Genomic DNA, 19643 nt, shown 5'->3' with positions numbered 1-19643 from the left:
ATTGAAAACGGGCCTAATGGGAAGGACGTGTAACGCGTTGCAGGTGCTAATCGCGGAGGCCGCAGTAATGACGAATTACTTTACGTTACCGCTCCCACAGGGCAACCCCACCCCGCCGACCGGGAGAGTGGTAGATATACAAGGCGCGTTTGTAAAGCCGCTAGATTCTGTGACCGTGGCGCAGTGGATAGCGTGCCCGGCATCTGTTGTTTCGGACCGAGCGGTAGTGGGTTCGATGGCTGTTGACGGAACTTTTGTAGCGTTAGCTACACTTGCCTAGCCGGAGCCGATTTCACGTGGATGTTCATGAGCCGTGCTGCGCATGCGCGAAGATCAGTGATGTCACACAGCTGGCTCACCAGAGCCGGCATCTCACGCGCTCTCCGCCACCGCCGCGCGCGGCTCGCCGCTGCTGGTCTGCGCGTTCGGGAGGAGTGGCGTCGTAGCCGCGGCAGACACACTGGCGCCCGCGCGCGCGCAGAATCCGCAACCGCCGCGCGCGACTCGCCGCTGCTGGTCTGCGCATTCGAGAGGTGTGACGTCGTAGCCATGGCGGGCACACTGGCGCCGGCGCGCGCGCAGCTATTCGCCTTCGCTGTGCAGTCGCCGTCTGACACTGCGCTGCAGCCGCTTGATAGCGCCTCTGACTGGCGTCTGCAGGTGGGTAACGCCATGGAGAAGGAGAGCGCAAATGCTGCTTAGCGGTGCAGAAGAGCCGAGAAGCTTATCTCATCGGATCCCGAAGTAGTTGCCTGGCAATTAGCGGTTCAGCGTACGAAGAAGAAGAATGAACAGAAGAAGGCTAATAATCCTAGACAATCTGGAAAGCTAAGAATAATCAGCTGAACCTTTGCTAACGCTACGTATATCCTGGCATAGACGAGCTAAGCCACTGTATTTTTTTTTTCTTTGCCACCTGATCGTGTATATTTTTTCGACGCCATTTCCGTGACGGAAATACGTCACTGAAGTCTTGGGGGACCCCGGCATAAAACGCTTTCATGTTAAAAAACCGAAATGCGGCTCCAAACGCATCGGTATACCACAACTGGTGCAAAATTGGCGTAAAATTAATCCCAGTAGGGTCACTGTGCGTCTCTTGCGTGGTTGCCTATATCTTTCCTTACGCCTGCACGTCACGTAATCTAGCATATACCGACGCGACCAAAAAATGTGAGCCACCTGCTTGCCCCGCCTTTGTGTTCGCCTATGTGTCCATCCCACTTTACGTACGTCACCATGATCCCTGATCATATCATGCGCGTCTCTAGTGTGTTTTTATTAACAGAGAGGTTAGAAGCTCTTGAACATAAATGCCGACAGCGGAGCACGTAAGTAGCGCGCAGTTCGCGCTTCTTTCATCGTGTTAGTAGACGTGCGTGCGTGCGCAGACAAGTGAACACCGCCACTATTTCTTTCCTAATCATCTGGAGAGCAGCGGTATGCTTCACTCGGGGCTGCAAAAGGCGTGTATTTCGTGCAACGTGCGTTCTTTCACGTAAAATTAGGCAGTATCGTAATCGTTGGTGATTGTTTTGAACTTCCTTTCCCAAAAAGTGCTTCGTAGTAACAAATTCCCGTTAACTGACTTCATTTGACTAACTCTGACATATAACTTCCGCTGAACATTAACTTCGTACAAATTCTTTACTTTCACCACACCGGTCTCGGCATCTGCATTATTTAACAGTGGATCACATTGGGATTTTTCAGTTCCTCATATTATGAAAGCTTGTGCAAGCACTACTGCGCTTTTTGCGAAGCATCGTCCTTTGTGAACGACTTTAACAGGAACCCTTGCTGTTCTTTTTCCCTGTATTCATTATCTGTCCACCCCCTGCATTCCCATCCAAAAGCATGGTATGAGACTGTACCCTCCCATATCGTTTACCTTTTCTCTTCTTCTCTGTCTTTTCAAATTATTGTAAACAATTATCCAGTGATTTTCTTTCGCATCAGTAGGCGATGCTTTTTATTATACGCACTATATAATTTTGCACGTACTTTGGATTACCTTGTTTTTTTTTTTCTCTTCACAGCTTCACAGAATCAGACTCTATCGAGGCATGCAACAAGTAAGTCAAGATAGTGCAGTTGAGCGCGTCCGTGCTTGACATGGCTCCTCTATCTAATAGGGTGGTCCGATTCCTTGAGTCTGCCCCCCTACCGGACGAGGTACAGGCTGCCATCAGAAGTTCTTATGCCATTGTTTTTGGAGAAGCGTCACCTGACCTTCGCGTCGCAGTGAGATCATCGGCTGTTGGTAAGTCCAGTGCAGCTATTCAGTTGCCCGACCCTACACTCTAAGCACGGTAACGTCTATCAATGGCGAACATTTTCACAAGTTTGTGTAGCTCTAAAATAGAAGTTATCTAGTAACCTTGGCGCTATTACATTTACTAAAAATGCACAAACTTACTTTTAAAATAAAGTTACGGGAATAACCTTTAGTACCGGTTCACAATATCGAGCCTTCTCACATAAAAGTAGAGGTTACGGTGTACAGTAGACGGTATACTGTTTACACAAAACGGCTTGCAGGAGATTTTATGCGGCCACCACTCTGCGCCTCTTCTTTCCTTCGCGCTTCTTTCTTCGATGCATTCCAGGAAGTTACGCTCATCGCATGCTTTGATCAGCCAGGTGTTGCCACAGCGACGGAAGCGCGGTCGCACTTCTTGCTGCGCGTGCCTCGTGTGTGTATGTTTTTTTTTTTTTTTTTGCGCTTCCTTGTGCGGTTTGAATACACCGTCTACAGACGTACACTATGAAATGCGAACCTTTGCGGAAGACTTCATATGGAACGTGGTTCTCGGAACACACGCATTGCCAAATTGTAATAATTCAAGTACACGGCTCTTATAGAACCTGACAATTGCGGTGACCGAGGCCAAACGCGTTGCCTTCGCTCATCACAAGAGGCAACCGAAAAAACATTCCCCTATTGCAGGCGACTTGGAGTTAACATGCACTCAGTAATGATGCTGAACCACGCGTATTATTCAAATGTGGTCGTCCCATCAGTATCAATGAAGACCAGAGATTTTATAACAATATCATGATACACGTGTCAGTCTATCATCCCTTGGTCCAGCTTCTATGTAGTTTAAGCATTAGGTCGGCTTGATTATAACACCTAAATTATTTTCCTCCTTCTCGTGCACTTTCATTGAATGTGTGATTGGGGCTTATGAAACAATGTGTTATGAGGCAGTAAATACCAGTCGTATATTTGTTACAGGGCTATTAGCCATTTTGTTCACCTTCAAATGTGGGATCCCCAATGGAAATGTGCGAACTGACACAATGGGAAGTTCGCGAAGCGGTGAAGCTGCTGAAGGCGGAAAAGAAGTGCGCGAAGAATTAAGATTGCTCCTAGCAGTGAAGACTAGGCAAAATAGATATAAAAACCGCTCGCCGCACGCCGCTTTAAGTCAGTTCTACGTGCTTCTCGCAAAACCCACAGAAATGTATGAAATCGTAGCGTAATAGTAGCTGGCTGGTACATATGTGCATATTATATACGAATGCTGAATGATATTATCAGAAAATAACACAGTGAATGTAAATGTATTCATGCGCCTAAATCATATCAAGATCATATCGCATATCAAGAGCCGGAACGCTGTTTTTTCGAGAGAAATTGTAATGCTTAAACATGGACGTAATTGGATCAAGAGGGGATACTTGTCTGGCACAAATGGCACAACTCATAATTAAGAATATCTGTGAATCACCTGCATTTCTTAATTATCCTGTTAGGGGCAGAACACACTTGAACGACACGATGCTTGTGGTCGAATGTGTGACATTACAATGCATGCAAGCTCTAAGCCAACTCCAAAGGACATTGTTTTGTGTTTTTTCTTTGGATGAGGGAAACGTACATCTCTTGCCACGGACACCGCAACTGTCGTGCTCTAAGCAGACATGTACCAGAATTATCACAAAAGCTCGAGCATGTGCATTCAAGAAAGGGCAGGTCATATGTCATCCTTCGTGAAGATTCTCATCACTCCCTATGCATATTTGTAAGCTGCATAATAAAGCCGCAGAAAGAAGTAAGAAAGATTAGGCATGCACAGAAAGAAGCACTAAAGGAAGAGCAACGCTTTCGTTGCTAGGCGACACTCTGCTGGGCCGATCATGCGCGTAACGACTGGTACGGACTGTGTTGCAGAAAGAAGGTCAAACATACCTTTGTTAGGTGACACCAGGGTTGGTGAAGAACGAGTACAGCGGTTATACTGAGTGGAGCCCCCTGCGAACATTAGGTGATAAGATTCGTGCTTTTTCTTAAATATACTCATGCCTGCGAACTGTACGGCATATCATAAGTGCTCGCACTTTGCGCACTTAAAGGACGACGAAACCCAGAGCGCAGCTAAAAAGAGTGTGATTGTGAGTCCTTCACTTTCGTCACTCGGGTTGTGCGTGGAATGCCTGCAGTTCTCTAATGCCACTAACTCATTCAAAGCACTAAACCATACGTGCAGTATGTACAACAATACACGTGCATCTCCTCCGGCTTTCTCCTTTGCTGAAACCCAAATGCGCGTTCTTTCTTTTGTTCAGGTGATATGCATTTGAATGGTTGGCATATTTTGTGGCATAACTGTGGCATATTTTGAGAAACTGATACCTCAGCCCAAAATATCACACATAGTTGCATTTTAAAACTATTACTTTTTTTTCGTGGGTGAAAAACACAAAACTGAGAGTGAAAACAGCTTTTGCAATATAAGGGCAATGTTCGATTTTTCTGAGCACGCGTTGCAGAACACGGCTTGTGAAGGCGTAGAAGACTGTGCTACTAAACGAAAGGTTATGTTAAAGGAAACTTCAAAAAGAGGACCAAATTAAGCATTGCACAAAATTGCTGTGCATAACGAATTGTATGAAAAAAAGACATGCACCATTCAAAAAGAATTCATATTTTAAATGCGAAGCATTTCTTAGCGAACCTTTGGCACTTTGAGCGCTTCTATCTACGTATCTATCAATTTATCTAGCCGTCTACGTCTGGGTGCTCTCACGATCTTCTCCTTAACTTGGTGTAGACCAAAATTGGTATGGGAGGGTAAGAGGATTTGACGAATAAGACTGTCGGGTCACGAGATGAATAACCTGAAAATCCTGTTGCGTACGCCGTCAAACCCTTTCTTCCAGACACGTGTGGCACATACCCGTTGACAACGGGCTGCGGTGTACAAGTGTGCACCACAGGTTATTCACAGTTTATACCCAGGAACGGTGACAACAGACATTGGTAATTTAAATGAGAGAGTGTTAAGAAAAACTGACATCGGCAACGTTGACCCGACGACTGGAAAGAATAAGAATTAGGATCCCAGCAGGAATCGAACCCAAGCATTCTGCTGGCAATCAGTCAGTCTACCACAGAGTCATGCCAGGTCTATAACCTGGTTTAGGAAAACAGCCTATGCAGGCGTAATGTGGGAGCAACGTCAATTGTGGCTGTGGTTCTGGCTATCTAATTTTACAAGAAAGCAATGAACACTACATATGTACTCCTACGATACAGGCGTCATATCAAATTAACGTCTGTGGTTCCAGTATTGGCTCTGCTTTTATAACAGTCTAATAAGCATTACATTAGTATTCCCATGATTAAACTAGCTATATTGAAGCATTGCTCTACCCCGGTAGAATACATTAGAGAAAGTTACGTAGGATATTCACATGATTGCACCATAAAGTGCACTAGGGGGGGATCGGAGATCTCTGTTCGTTCCGCGTTCGTTCTGGCGGTGTTACGTCACAAAAGTGGGTGGTCCGCAACTCTCTTCCGCCGAGAGGATGAGGACAGCCAATCGTCAAGCGGTGAGCGGCGAGCTTTCCGGAAGTAGACGCGCATCGTTTGTCCTCGGCAAGGGGACCGTATATTTCAAAACGAAGTGTTTCTCGCCTTCTAATGAATACAGTTGTTATACGAGAAGATATTGTTTTTCTTTTCAAGCTCAAGCAGTTTCTGAAACAGCAATAGCTTTGAGTGCTGATATTTATTGGTGTTAGTTATTCTAACGTGCTTGCTATGTTAAGTCGCGCACGCGAAAAAAAAAAAGAGAAAAGTAGCGGTTGGCGCAGTTTTTCAAAATGTCGTCCCGCCGGAATGTCTGGCTTGGCTCCCGGGTGTCGGACCTTCAAAGGGAGCTTCTGCTGGCTTTTTTAAAAGAGCACCCACAGATAGCTACGCCGTCGCGTCCGCTGGGGCCGTCGTTCACGCGTGAGGACCGGGACGACACGTGGCAAGAGCTGGTAGCGCTTTTGAACTAAGAAGTCCCTGCGCGTAGGACCACAGCCCAGTGGCAAGCCCGTTCATTTCGTTCGCGCTGTTCGTTTCGAGAACCGAAAGCGACGCCGCACTCGCTCATGGCTTCAAACGCATCTCGCACCTCCTACCGCAAGAGAAGCACACGTCGCAAGCGCCATTTTCTGAAAATCAGCTGTTGCGGCAGCCGCAACCGCCGCATCATGCCGTGCGAAGCCGTTTGTTCGCTCGAGAGAACGCGTGTGAACGGCCTCGCGATCCGTTCGTTTGTAGCAGACGACATGCTCGTTATGACGCGATATGACGTCACCAAAAAATAAAAGATCAAGCAAAAAGAAAAATGGCTACACCCCTCAGAGACGTGGTTTTTTCCGGCTTCGGCTAATCGCGTGCGCCGCCAGAATGGGTGCAGAACGAACGGCGCAGAACAGAGATCTCCGATCACCCTACTCGTTATGACGCGATATGACGTCACAAAAAAAGAAAAGATCAAGCAAAAAAAAAGAAATGGCGACACCCCCCGGCCTTGAGTGGCATCTCCCGCTTCAGCCAATCAGCGCGCTTGTTCTTCCCCAGGAGAACGAACAAGCGGAACGAACAGATCTCCGATCGCCCCCTTAGTTTCGATAATACTCTAACGTATGTACTCTAACGTGAGGGCTGACGTTACGTCGCACCATAAGTTACCCTTTAAACGCCAGTGTTGTCAACGTACCTGGTAGGCCGACGATGTGCACAGCTACTACACTTACAAAAACACGTTGATCCACATCGTAACGCTTGGCTCAAAGACATAAAGTACAGTATAGAAGTATTCGCTGACTGCTTCGCATGAAACCGATTCCCACAACGCGTGGGATCTGTCGAATTTGTATGGCTTTCATACCTTCAAATCAGAATACGTCAAAGTTAGCGTGATAGTCATTAATAAACACAAGTTTATTGACTACCTTTATGAACGCTTGTTCAGGGACTTGTCTAGCTGATAAAAGGCCACCGGTATTCAAAGCCTTTCTCCTTGCTTGCACCTGTGGCTAGTACAAATTTGCAGAAGTATGTAGTCGGGATCTGCAGTCAAACCCTCTCTAGCTGCACGGAAAATAATGTTTCATCTGTCATTATGTCAGTTGCTGATTCCGTAATCTCCTTGATGGACAACGACCCTAAAAGAAGAGAACCGTTATTTTACACTACATTGCACACAACTGCTGATGACATTAAATGTGAGACACTGAGTTGCACCCCTGCCCCCCCCTCCCCCCGCAAAAAAAAAAATATGGGTGTCAACTGGGTGCCGCAATTACGTCGCAGCTGGCATAGCCGCTTTGACAGGCCGCTCGGGTAAAGGTCCTTCGCGGTTATGCTGCGCATTCTCGCGATGACCACTGGGCCTGGTCGCGAGGGCTCGGGCAAATATCCGAGGGCGTGGGCATACGGCAAGTGCAGCTCAGCATAGTACGACCATGCAAGAGCACCAGGCACCGCTCGTTGGATTAGCGCACGGAACCCGAGCTAGCACAACGGTAAACGCGCCCTCTGACGGTGACAACGCACCGTAGGCAGCTGCAGTCCGGTGATTCCCAAAGGGGTCGTCGGGCAGGAAGGGAATACTGTGCGCCGCCCGAGGAGAAAGAGAATCGTCCCGGCGCGCGCACGCCTTGGTTCACGCCGTATATGGCGTCTCCGAGACCGCGCGAAGCGCCATCACGAGAACCGACGCATCGCGAATGGTGGCACCACTTGCCGTTGCGGGTGAACGGGATAGGGCGGGGATCAGCAGAAAAGGCGAAGCGACCGCACAAAGGCCTCGGATCCCTACAAATCCTAGCAATTGTTATTATGTTGACGCCATTGCACACGGTACACTTTTATGGCAATGTAGATGTTGCCGCTACAAAGATCCGCCCTTTTTGCAAAATAGAAAGTCTGGGAAGGTAGCGGTAAGCGAACATACTTTTATGTTCAATTTTTAGAAGAGTGAAGGAGCCCACTTGTACTTGCATGCGCGTTCACGAAACTGAAGATATCCAACAAAGCGCATTGTTTCAGTTTTGACCACAATGACGCTTTTTGCTCTCATAATCTTCAGCGCAATTATGGCGGCAATAAAAGATGACTCGACGAGAGGATACACTTTGACCTGACCACTTTACTTTTTCACTTTGTTGAGAGTAGTAGCCCTGTTTGGGTGTAACGCCATGGCCTGCCAACAAAAATGTAAGCTCTGTTGAGACACTTCACACGCTTAGCCGCATTTTTTTTGAACGAAACTTTTTCTATGGCGCCAACACGCAGGAGAGGACTCCGAGGACATGTCGTCAGCAGGCCAAATGGAAACGTTCCTTGCCGTCACTGGCGTGGATGAGGTGAGTGTCGCTCCGGTTTTTTTATTGTTTTTATCTTTCAGTTGTAATTGACTGCGTTTACAATTAATTGTTTCTTTTTTAGGTTGTTTACTAGTGTGACACGAAGGTGTGTGTATTTAATTCGGTGCTTATATATCTCGACTGGTCCTGATATTGTACATCTATAAAACTGTCAAGTTTTCTTTCAAAAGAACTGCAGGAAAGATTTTATCATTCTAATCGCGTCGATAAGCCTAATAAAAAAAATATGCGCAGCTTGCACCAAGTAGGGCAGGGCTGGGTGACAGCAGAGCTGGCGAGCACAGCACTGGTCCTGGCTTGGCTAGGCTTTTACTCTCTCACCCCTCTCTGTCCCGCCCCTTGATATACTATTAGCCCCGACAACGAACACTGGCGGCGCGGCCGTCGCGGTGATGCGACGTCACAGGAAGGACTCGCCTGCTCCACGGCCGAGGAGACCGCCACGCCCGCCGCGTACCCGCTATGCTCCCGCCGCATGCCCGCTCTTTCGTGCTACGGCGGTGATTACTGCGCATTCTTGCGATGCAAATATCCCGAGGTAGAAGTTGTCACTACTAGCGAAAGTAAAGTAAGCTGTAGAAAGTTTGGATAATATAGTTTGCACTTTAAGTCAAGAGGGTGTTAAACGGGTGTGTGTTTTGTCCGTTTGGGGATAATGGGGCTGCCACAACCATTAATCCCTTTAACGACTAATGGCACCGGGTGTAACACTTAGTCCCCACAGATCGCCTCAATGGGCCAACATTTAGTCCTCAAATTTACACCTTACCGGCCAACAGTTAGTCCGCACAGATAACCTCAATAAACTAACATTTATTCCTCACATTTGTCACTTACCGGGCAACTTTTAGTACCCCCACTTGCATCTCGCCGGACGAACGGTCAGTCCACTGAAATGCTCCGTTCGGATGAACTTTTTATCCCCAGTTCAAATAATCCTTCAAGCCCCAGAGATGACTTTCTACAGCTACTCTCCTCAAGGCTTAATGCATTTTTCGTGTGTTTTTTTTCCGCGATGAGCGATAAACGGCGTGGATTAGAACACACGAAAAAATATTTAGTCATGCGTGAATCACTGCTTTCGCAGTCAATGGATTTCGCACTCAATGGATTTACATGCCATGCTCATGGTCTTCTCGCTGCCGTTGCGCTAGCTGTACATAAAGCAACAATGGTATTGCGCGACGCGACTCTATGATGAACACAAATGGCAGGTTAACATGACAATGATCACATGCATTTCATGCACAGAATGATTTACATGCCACACTCGTGGTACGCTCGCGGCCATTTCGCTAGCTTGGTATAGCCCAAAATTGGTGTTTGGTGACGTGACTGTATGATGAACACTAATGGCAGGCGGTGGTATGACAATCATGATAAGCATTTGATATACAGCATGATTTACATGCCGCGCTCATGGTGTTCTCGCGGCCTATCCCTAGGCTGATATCCAGCAAAACTGGTATTGAGTGACGTGACTGTATGACGAACATAAATGACAGGTCCTGACACGCAAATTGTAACATGCATGTCATGTACGGCAAAATTTATATGTCACTGTCTTGGTGCGCTTCCGGCCGTTTTGTTAACTGGATATTCACCAAAATTGGTATAGCACTACGCGAGCGCGTCGAAAATAAAAGACAGGTCATGCATTGTATATACCACAATATAAGTTTCGTTATATAAAGGATCGTACATGCACGCATGCATGACACACATGGGATATATAGTAAACTAGTTGGCATGACACGAATCATTTCATTTTCCTCAATGAGAAACCAGGCGATGTATGCAGCTCTCTGCTGGTTGCTTCGCATTGCATCGATTTTCAGAGTGCGTGGGACCTGCCGTATTTTTTAAATAGACTCTGTCACGAAGCTATAAATAATTGATTGGTCTAAAGGCCAGCATACAGCGTAATGAGCGACACAAGAGGATACAAATAGTTGCAGTATGCACCCGATATATTTTGTAGCGTTTAATGAAACCTAGTTGATCGTTCCATTCTAAGCCCTTCCTACATTCTCAAAAGGAGAATTTAGGATGTGTGTTTTGTGTTATTCTAGAAAAAAAGCTGATCGAGACAGTGTCAAATAGTCACATAATAACTTTGTCACTCGGCCTCTAACACTTTTTGAAAAATAATGAAAAATCTTTAACATTTTTTATTATTATGTTACCGCCCATCCACAGACGCCGAGAGGGGCTTTATTATTGTGGTGCAAACATTGTTTAGCGACACAGTGGTCTGCTTACTCGCGCCCTTGCGTGACCACCACGATAGTTTATTTTGAGTTACATTTAGGCAGCCATTTCGGGCAGAAGTTCCGAAGTTCCTCGCCTGTATGATGTAAAGACTTTCCTGGGATTCTATAGTCCTATATAAATGGCAAAAGACATATCCGAAACGTCACTTGCCGCTACCACTATTTATGGCGACAGTGAAAACATCTGATTGCTCAATTAGGCATAACGGGACATCAAGTAGTTCACCAGTGCTGGTAAAGGAGATAATGTTACATTTTAGATATGCCCTGCAGGTTATGAAGACGGTAGCAAAGTGTTGGTCTTCGCAGTTCAGCCACATCGCATGCGGTTACAAACGGTAAGACGCACTGCTTTGTTATTTGCTGTAGCAGTAATGGAAGATTTCACTTCATCGTTAAAGCTTTTTCTTCACCCTCATTTGTTTGCCATGAGTCCGTAGGTCGATGTTAAACGGCACCTTTAGAGAAAAAGCTAGGTAGAAAATTGCGGAAACCCAGGACGGTGAATAACAAGAGGAACTTCAAGTTTGATATCTTACATTAGGAAAAGGGAAAAGGAAAAAAATTTAGAAGGAACTTTCAACTAATTTTATTGCACAGAGGAAAAGCTTCCTCAGTTATCAGCCGTTCTACAGTTTCTCTAGTGCAAGAAAATATAAATATGATGGGACTAGATCTATGACGCCTGCTGTGGCATTCGGTATGGATGTCATGACTCACGACGCGGAAAGTCAACAGCAAATACATGATACAATAAATGCTGGTTGTAGTACTTTATTGGAATCAAAACAATAACATCCACAATGTCAATGTAAAAATATAGATTTTCATCTACCACAGAACCTATGCTCATTATTGAAGAGATGAAACAACATACACAATGCAACCTGAGCACTAATTCACAGCAGTACAGTAATGTGAAAGTACAGTTCAAAAATTCATCAAAAAACACGACACATACACTTCGCCATGCCAGTATGCAAGTACAATCCAAAGAGATGGCACGAACAGCGGTGACGTGGCCGGGGGGGGGGGGGGGGGCACAGCGGGCCCGCCCTCCCGCGAAATTTTCTTTGCTATAACATACAGAGCCCACAATGACACTTAACCACATCTGCCTGCTCGGCCCCCACTTCAAATCAAGGAGATGCCCCCCCCCCCCCCCCCGAAAAAAATTTCGCCTATGCCCCTGATGCACAGAGAACTTGGTGTCTGCTTACACATGAAGGCAACTCAATAAGTCAATAAAGGCTTGACACATTTTCGAGAAATGCGACTGTGCAATAGGCATGTTGGTGTACCATTTTTCTTTATATTGCACTATAGTTTGCCCTCAAGCATAAAAACATGTTACACATGATTGCGCAGTTTACTTTTTTGAGACCTGTGGTGTTGACGTTAGATCCACCTGCCAAGGTTTCAAACACAGTCGCCTTTATTCCCATATTTTTAAGAAATAACGTAAACATATAAAGTTAAGCTTGGGAACATAGCATTCACAACCATATTCACCCGTATTATTACGCATAAGTAGTAGACCAATAGTTACAATATTTACATGCCAGCTAAGTGCCATCAAATGCGACCGAAAAAGCAGTTCCTCGTCATCTTTAATGGCTCATTTTATGGCTCATGCAAGAGTACCACAATGAAAATGAATTAGAATACCATCCCAGGAAAGTTACCTCGGAGTTAGGCAATACCATGCTTTGAATTAAAAATTGCCTATGAATGCTGGTGGTGGCTTGGCACAAAAAAACTAAGGACTCGACATGCCATGAGGTGGAATGAAAATTGAACAGGGAATAAATAACGGCTGTAAAACAGTCAAGAATCATGCTTAGTAAATTAAATGAGTTTACATTCAGCATGTTTTCAAGCCATGCAAAATTTGAAACGCACACTGTTATTGGAAAGTTTGGACACAGCACCGTGCATAACCCAGTGCAGCAGTCCAAGTACTGACAATCCTAAATACTGAGAAATGTACAATATCTTCAATATAGTATACTGTAAGGCACAGGAGTGTTCGCAGAAGAGACCGTCTTGTAGAAAAACAGGTGGGCCAGAACTGTTGCTGCTTTGCCAAAAGTGTTCAGTCTTCCTGGAAAAGATATCAAGTGAAGGAGTTCATTAAGCTTTCTGCATCCATACAAAATACTAACTTGACTTCTGTTACTGCAGACTTTCCTAAAAACACAAAAATACAAATTTAAGAAGTTTCCAAGTATTTTCTTGTGAGATGTGCAATCAGTGTGCAGCACACTTTTATTCTCGTATATCTAGAAAGACGCAGCATTATGATACAGAAAGACGGGGCTCATTTGCTTGTCCATGTTTTACTGCCATGATTTTATGCACGTAGCAAAAGAACAAGGCACAATAGCTGGTTTGCAGTGTTGCTTGTTGTTTCGTGGAAGCAACTCCTATAAGAAAAATAATTCATTTATCTTCGAAACTTACCGCAACTTCTCCCAAATAAATGATTTAAAATCCTAGGCGAGACGGGACAAAATATAGATATATACTTTGAGGCATGCCGCAATAGACAGCCTCGATTCTTTAATTTACATTTAAATATAAAACTCTGCTTATGCCAAAGCAGCGTCTAGACGTGGTCTTTCTCACTGCACTTCTGACTAAACCAGCGATGTACATAGCACCTGCCATAAGCACTGCACCATCCTGCTTCTGCCAACTATGAAATGCATGCACAGTGAACATTTTCTATGATGCTTACTGCTTACTATTACCTTCAATGTCCCCTAGCCAACACAACCTAAACGTGCAATTAATATAACTATCAAGTGTAAATGAATGTTAAAACATTCCTAACGGTGATAACTTAAATCACAAGGTGCATGCAGCCCATTTTGTGTACTGTTCACCTCTGTTCAGCACATTTACTTATTTGGAAAGTATAAGAAACTTGCAACAAGTTCGTTCAACCTTGTGATTTCAAGATTCTAATCATAGCATGGAGGCAGTGCATTACCTTTCAAATTGAGTTTCTTAGGACAAGGTTTTTAATAGGCACGAAAGCCAAACATATCTGCCACTGTGAATTATATCTTACATCTAAATTTCACAGTTCAGGACTAAAGCCTCATTTCAAGCAGTCGCAACAGGACTAATAATTGTGTCGCAAATCTGTGAACGGTTTTGCGACTACCGAACACAAAAAACACCATAATAACAATGCGCTGGTGAGCCTCAATATACTTCGATGTACATGCCACTTCATTGTTAAGGTAATGCATCACAATACTGACCATTTGAAGCAAAACGAAAAGGCGAGCTAGTTGGCGGGTAATAGGCGAGGTCGGCCCGGGCCCGTGCAGTGCTCTAACTCATACACTGTGAGTTCTTGTAGGCAGTACCACATCAAGGAAATGAACTTGTGTTGGTCTATAGCGCTCTGCACGTTGTCATCTCTTTCTTTAGTCCCGTTTGCGCAATTGAACACTTTTGCTTACCTCATCCGTTGGTAGTTACGGTAACAACATTTTCACGATTATGTGTAAATATGCAAAGTTTTGTGCTTGTAGTATGCTAACTGAGCCGAAAAGCAGCAGCGCGCTTCGTAAGCGCTTGTAGCCGTCGTTTTTTTATTTGTGTCTGCATTGAATATTCGCGTCACCTACAATTTTGGATCTGGAATGAAAATGTCCAAATATTTATCTTGGTCACGTTTTTGTTAGAAGTTTGATCTATGACATTTTGTTCTCTACTGCCACGTGGCAGGTAGTGCCTGAATCGAGCTGTATCTCCTGGCAAACTTTCTGCCACATCTAGCATCGGCGCCCACAACCAGTGCGCCATTAGTGGATAATTTCACCTTTGCTTCGCCTTAATGTGCGTCGCAATCTATCATTTGGCCTTTCGGGAATATTACGCGAACTGTCCTATATCTGTCCACGCATCTAGTGCGTATACACCTGTAGTATGCGTGATGTGGAGCGCAGGCGCTGCGGTCAGCCCCTAGACTCTCCGATGGCCGTGGTCGTGCAGGCGATGGCGCCGGCGGAAGTGGCGGGCGTCCTCTTCACCTGCGACAGCCGCACGGGCGACCCCAGGCGCATCCTCATCACGGCCAACCACGGGCTCGGAGACGTGCGTGACTGGCCTTTTATCTGCTTGCCTTTTGACACCACTTCTTGTATTCGTCCGATTCATTATCCGCGACGCTCAAACGCGATTACCAATAACACGGATTGACAGCGTAGTGCGTCAGCATGAAGACCTTTGGTGCGTTTTTTCCAACGGTGCCTCATTCACACACACACAGACACGCACACACGCGTATTATATATATATATATATATATATATATATATATATATATATATATATATATATATATATATATATATATATATATATATATATATATCTGTGTGTGTGTGTGTGATTGAAGAGAAGGATGCACGTACGAAATGTGGTTTTACTAAGGTGTCGGCTGGAGGGCCAGCCTTTGTCGGCATGAACGGAGTACGCGTTGCAGGCGCGATTTGCGGGTGGGTAATTTGACACTATGGCGCAGTGCACCACAATCAGACGCACTGCACGATCGACAACAACAAGTCTAGGCGCATGGTGGCACAAAACACTGCGAATAACAATAGCAAAAACAGTGATATCGCGTTAAGAAAGGTACCGCGTCACTGACCAGTGGCATACCACCAGACGTGAGCAAAGCACACAGCATGTTCATCGGAACTGCGCAAAGCATACATAGCATAGAAAAGAAATATGCAATACAGTCGGACAAGGGAAAAGAAAGAAGGAAAATGACTTTCCCCATAGAAAGAATGCCGAAACCAACAAAGGCAAGTTTGTACCACCATGGAAGCATGCACTGTATACTTCGAAGCACGCTAGCCAGCTTACCCGCGTTTTCAAATAAGCCACTAGAAACCGTGTTGAACTTGTGAATTAAAAATTACTCGCGCATTTCGCGATTACAATGCCACGTACCATGGCACCATGGTAACCATGTTTGCAGAAAGCAATAGGAAAAAGCGTGTCGTCGGTCTTCTTTACATTCATTGCGTATTTTATACCGTACAATGCCGAGCAAGCGCCCCCCCCCCCCCTACGGTAAAGGATAACACGACCAGATTTGGAAGGGGGGCGCATACTCGGTCCCGGATCGAAGTTTTAGGATGGCGGTGGGGCAGCCACAAAAATAAGAAATTACCATCCATGTTTCTTATGAAATGCTTTATTTATTTACTGTTTTTATTCCCCCTGGTCACTCTCAGACCATTGAAGCAGCGACCGGTTTGATCAATATACGATCGGCCACATGACAACGGAATTTCATAAACGACATTAGATACGCATTCAGTGTAATCATTCTTGTGGTTCTTTTTACACAAGCGATGGTCGTCTTGAAGGACAGTGGCTAAAGAAAGTGTGTTTGGCTGGGAGGGTGTAGGTTCGGCCCTAATGTTGTTTTCACGGCTGCCAATAAGCTAGGTAAGTTATGTGCCGCCGTGCAGAGACAGAATAAGCGGGTGACAGAGGAGAAGCGGACTGATATTTTCTTTTGTGAAGCATACCAACAAATTCACTGATTGCCGTACGTGTGTTGGGTATAAGGTTCCGTTTAGCTGCTGCCGCTTCTACGTAGGGCAAACGGGTCGCTGTGTTAACAAGAGATTATTGGAGCATAATAGATTGCTAACCGGTGGCTCACCATCTAATCTATCTTTACCCTGTCGAAAGTGGAAGTGCACGCCATAATTCGATGAATACGCAATTTTCTACCGGCACAGGAATAAAGAAAGGCGTTTGATGGTTGAGGCCTGGAATATCGATAACCGTGGTAGCGCGTGCGTGAGCCAACCAGCTATTGACCTGCATAAAAGAGAAATCAAGTGTATGGGAAGTTATCTCTCGCACAGACCACCGCATGTGGCGGATATATATAGTCGCCTATTACATAGGCATGCACGCACGAGTATTCGTGCCTTCCTTCTTTTCCGCCGTTGTGCGTCTCTCCAGTTGTGAGTCAGCGTTTGTGGTGTTCTAACATCTCTCGTGTCCGTGTTTGCGAGCCCTGTCTCTTTAAGATTGATTGTATGGGTTGCTTGATTTAGAATGGTTAACGTGTCTACTATTGAAGATATTGCTGTCGGTCAGTAGGCTTCTGATAAAGCTTGGTACATACGTTACCGTTTTTCATTCGTATATGGTGCATTCAAGACGATGGACCGAATCCGGATTTGTAGGGGCGGACGGCGCCTCACGTGACCTCACATAAGCGATTCTCGTCATCCGCGCCTCGTCGGCGTGGCTCGCGGATGAATAATCACAACCTGTTCTCCACATCGGGATTCTGGCAGCGAAACCCTACAGCTTTAGCGGGCAAATAGTCTGGCACCCAGTACAGTTTTCTTCTGCCCGAGCCTCACAGCTGTCCTAGCAGTATATTTCAGCTCTGCTTGCTCTTGATTTAGTTTATTGAATGCGAAGCATTTCTTAGCGAACCTTCGGCACATTGGCCGCTTCTATCTATCTATCTATCTATCTATCTATCTATCTATCTATCTATCTATCTATCTATCTATCTATCTATCTATCTATCTATCTATCTATCTATCTATCTATCTATCTATCTATCTATCTATCTATCTATCTATCTATCTATCTATCTATCTATCTATCTATCTATCTATCTATCTATCTATCTATCTATCTATCTATCTATCTATCTATCTATCTATCTATCATTTTACGTCTCGGCGCTCTCCTGGCCGTCTCCATACCTTTCAGACACAATAACAAAGAGATTACATTCGCCGCTATCTACCTGAGAACTGTCGAGCATCGCTTCCCCACGTGCAAACGCGTGTTCGTGAAACGTGCGTGTGTTCTCCATCATACGGTCAAGTATAGGCACTACATATCAGCTTACCGCTTCGGGTGTTGGTAATACGCATCTTGCCGTTGGCGTCGTTTCCCAACTGTAAACAACTGGTTATACGACACGTGTGCGACTCTTCGAGATATGTGTATGCTTATGCCATTTCATAACGTTTCACTCAATGTAAAAAAATTGCGCCATAGTCACCTTCCCGCCGCATGTTTCGCGTAACATGGATTCGCACGGTTCGTGGGATCTGCAGAATTTTTTTTTTTTTGGGGGGGGGGGGCGTATTCTAAGACGATAACCTTTGGGATATCAATCACTTTCAATGCCCGCTGATTGACGGGTTGGAAAATAGCGTATAAGTTGTCGCTTTAATCATTGCTAACGCGGGATTCTACGGCAGGCGGAGCGGCGCTGTCGCCGAACGCGGTTGTCTCAGAGCATGGCCATTGTTTGAACACTAATTTTAAGGCCAAAATGTTAACCAAGACATAGAAACATAATGTGCAACATTGCCATGTGCACTGTCGTTAACTGTTATCCTCAAAAAAAAAAAGAAAGAACTGCCAATGTCCGGACGTCACTGTATCCTCTCTTCGTATGCGGGGCCTCACGCACAACAGCAGCGAGGTCAGTATTCAGCAGCTCTCTGTGAAGCAAATCTTTGTTCCCATCGAGCCGTTCCGCCAACGACACTGTTTTCACCGAAATAAATTACAGTCCTCGACAATGCTTGACGCTCGACAACGCTCGGTGAGCTTCGCGTTCCTGTCTGCCTCGATGTTGTCGAACACTCTCTAACCGGTCTGCTGGCAGCGAGCGCGGGTGAGCGCAGAGGCTGCGCTCGATTGTAATCCGGCTTGCTTATGGTCTTTATAGTAATTTTTGGGGTTTCCATCCAACGCATGATACGATTTCGAAGGACTCCGTAGTGGGGGGGGGGGGGGGGGGGGGGGGGGGGGCTTCGGAAATTTCTACCACCTGAGGTTCTCTGCGAGGACCCCGTCCGTCGTGTGGATGCGCCTGCAGGCGTATCATCTGCGGAGCAGCCGTCCGTGTCCCCGACAAATCCGGATTTGGTTCGTCGTCTGAATGCACCAATAGCGACGTTCAGGAAGTTAATAGTTTCCGCTGAGTAGGCGTGCGTGAGGGATATGAATGGGTGAACCTTAAGGGGACTGACAACCAATTTCTAGGACAGCTGTTTTCTTTAGCGCATTGGAAGGCTAACTGGTCAGAGTCTCTAGCCACGGAATGGTAACGTGGAAAACGCCGTGAAACATTTTAATCAGAATTTTTCTATCTCTGGCGAATATGAAGTCTTATACACACTTGACAACACATGCTGCAAACAGTGAGCGCGAGAGCTGTTTGTGTTCGAGCGCGGCGGTTTACTGCGCATGCGGGCACTCCACGCGCATGCGCCGCGGCTCTACATGGGCCACTGGCAGCCGTGAAGGCAGCGCCGCTCCTCACCGTGCAACTCCTTTTACCTCGTAGGCAACACAGAACAGAGCAGGAATAGATAATAATATTCATACTCTAACTTTGAGGACCAATTATGGCGCGCATGACAACATCAGACTACGTACAGCAAAGTGACCGTCTGTACCGGTTTTTGTTACTTTTAAGCACGAATTAAACATATAAATCCTACTCACAACGCGAAAAGGATGCTAGAATCGGTCACTGTATTTCACGGTCTTTCCATTTCTACCAGGATCAAATCACACGTTCTGTTCAGTCGTCGGTCCCTTTAACAAAATCTAGTATTAATGAGAGAAGGTGAGCATGAGGCCAAATAAAAAATTTGT

At 45.6% G+C, this 19643-nt stretch overlaps 1 protein-coding gene across 1 annotated transcript in view; it reads left to right on the top strand.

Annotated features, from left to right (window-relative positions):
- LOC125758359 (uncharacterized) overlaps positions 1-19643 on the top strand; it is a 162803-nt gene that overhangs the window by 64989 nt on the left and 78171 nt on the right. Inside the window, exons 14-18 of the mRNA XM_049415436.1 lie at positions 2040-2075; positions 2136-2263; positions 8588-8658; positions 11226-11290; positions 14918-15065. Of these exons, the coding sequence (XP_049271393.1) occupies positions 2040-2075; positions 2136-2263; positions 8588-8658; positions 11226-11290; positions 14918-15065 (448 nt within the window). The remainder of the gene's footprint in view (positions 1-2039; positions 2076-2135; positions 2264-8587; positions 8659-11225; positions 11291-14917; positions 15066-19643) is intronic.

Source organism: Rhipicephalus sanguineus, chromosome 4 (assembly GCF_013339695.2).
Source record: "Rhipicephalus sanguineus isolate Rsan-2018 chromosome 4, BIME_Rsan_1.4, whole genome shotgun sequence".
Classification (NCBI taxonomy): Eukaryota; Metazoa; Arthropoda; class Arachnida; order Ixodida; family Ixodidae; genus Rhipicephalus; species Rhipicephalus sanguineus.
This window is presented reverse-complemented; position numbering and strand designations above follow the sequence as displayed.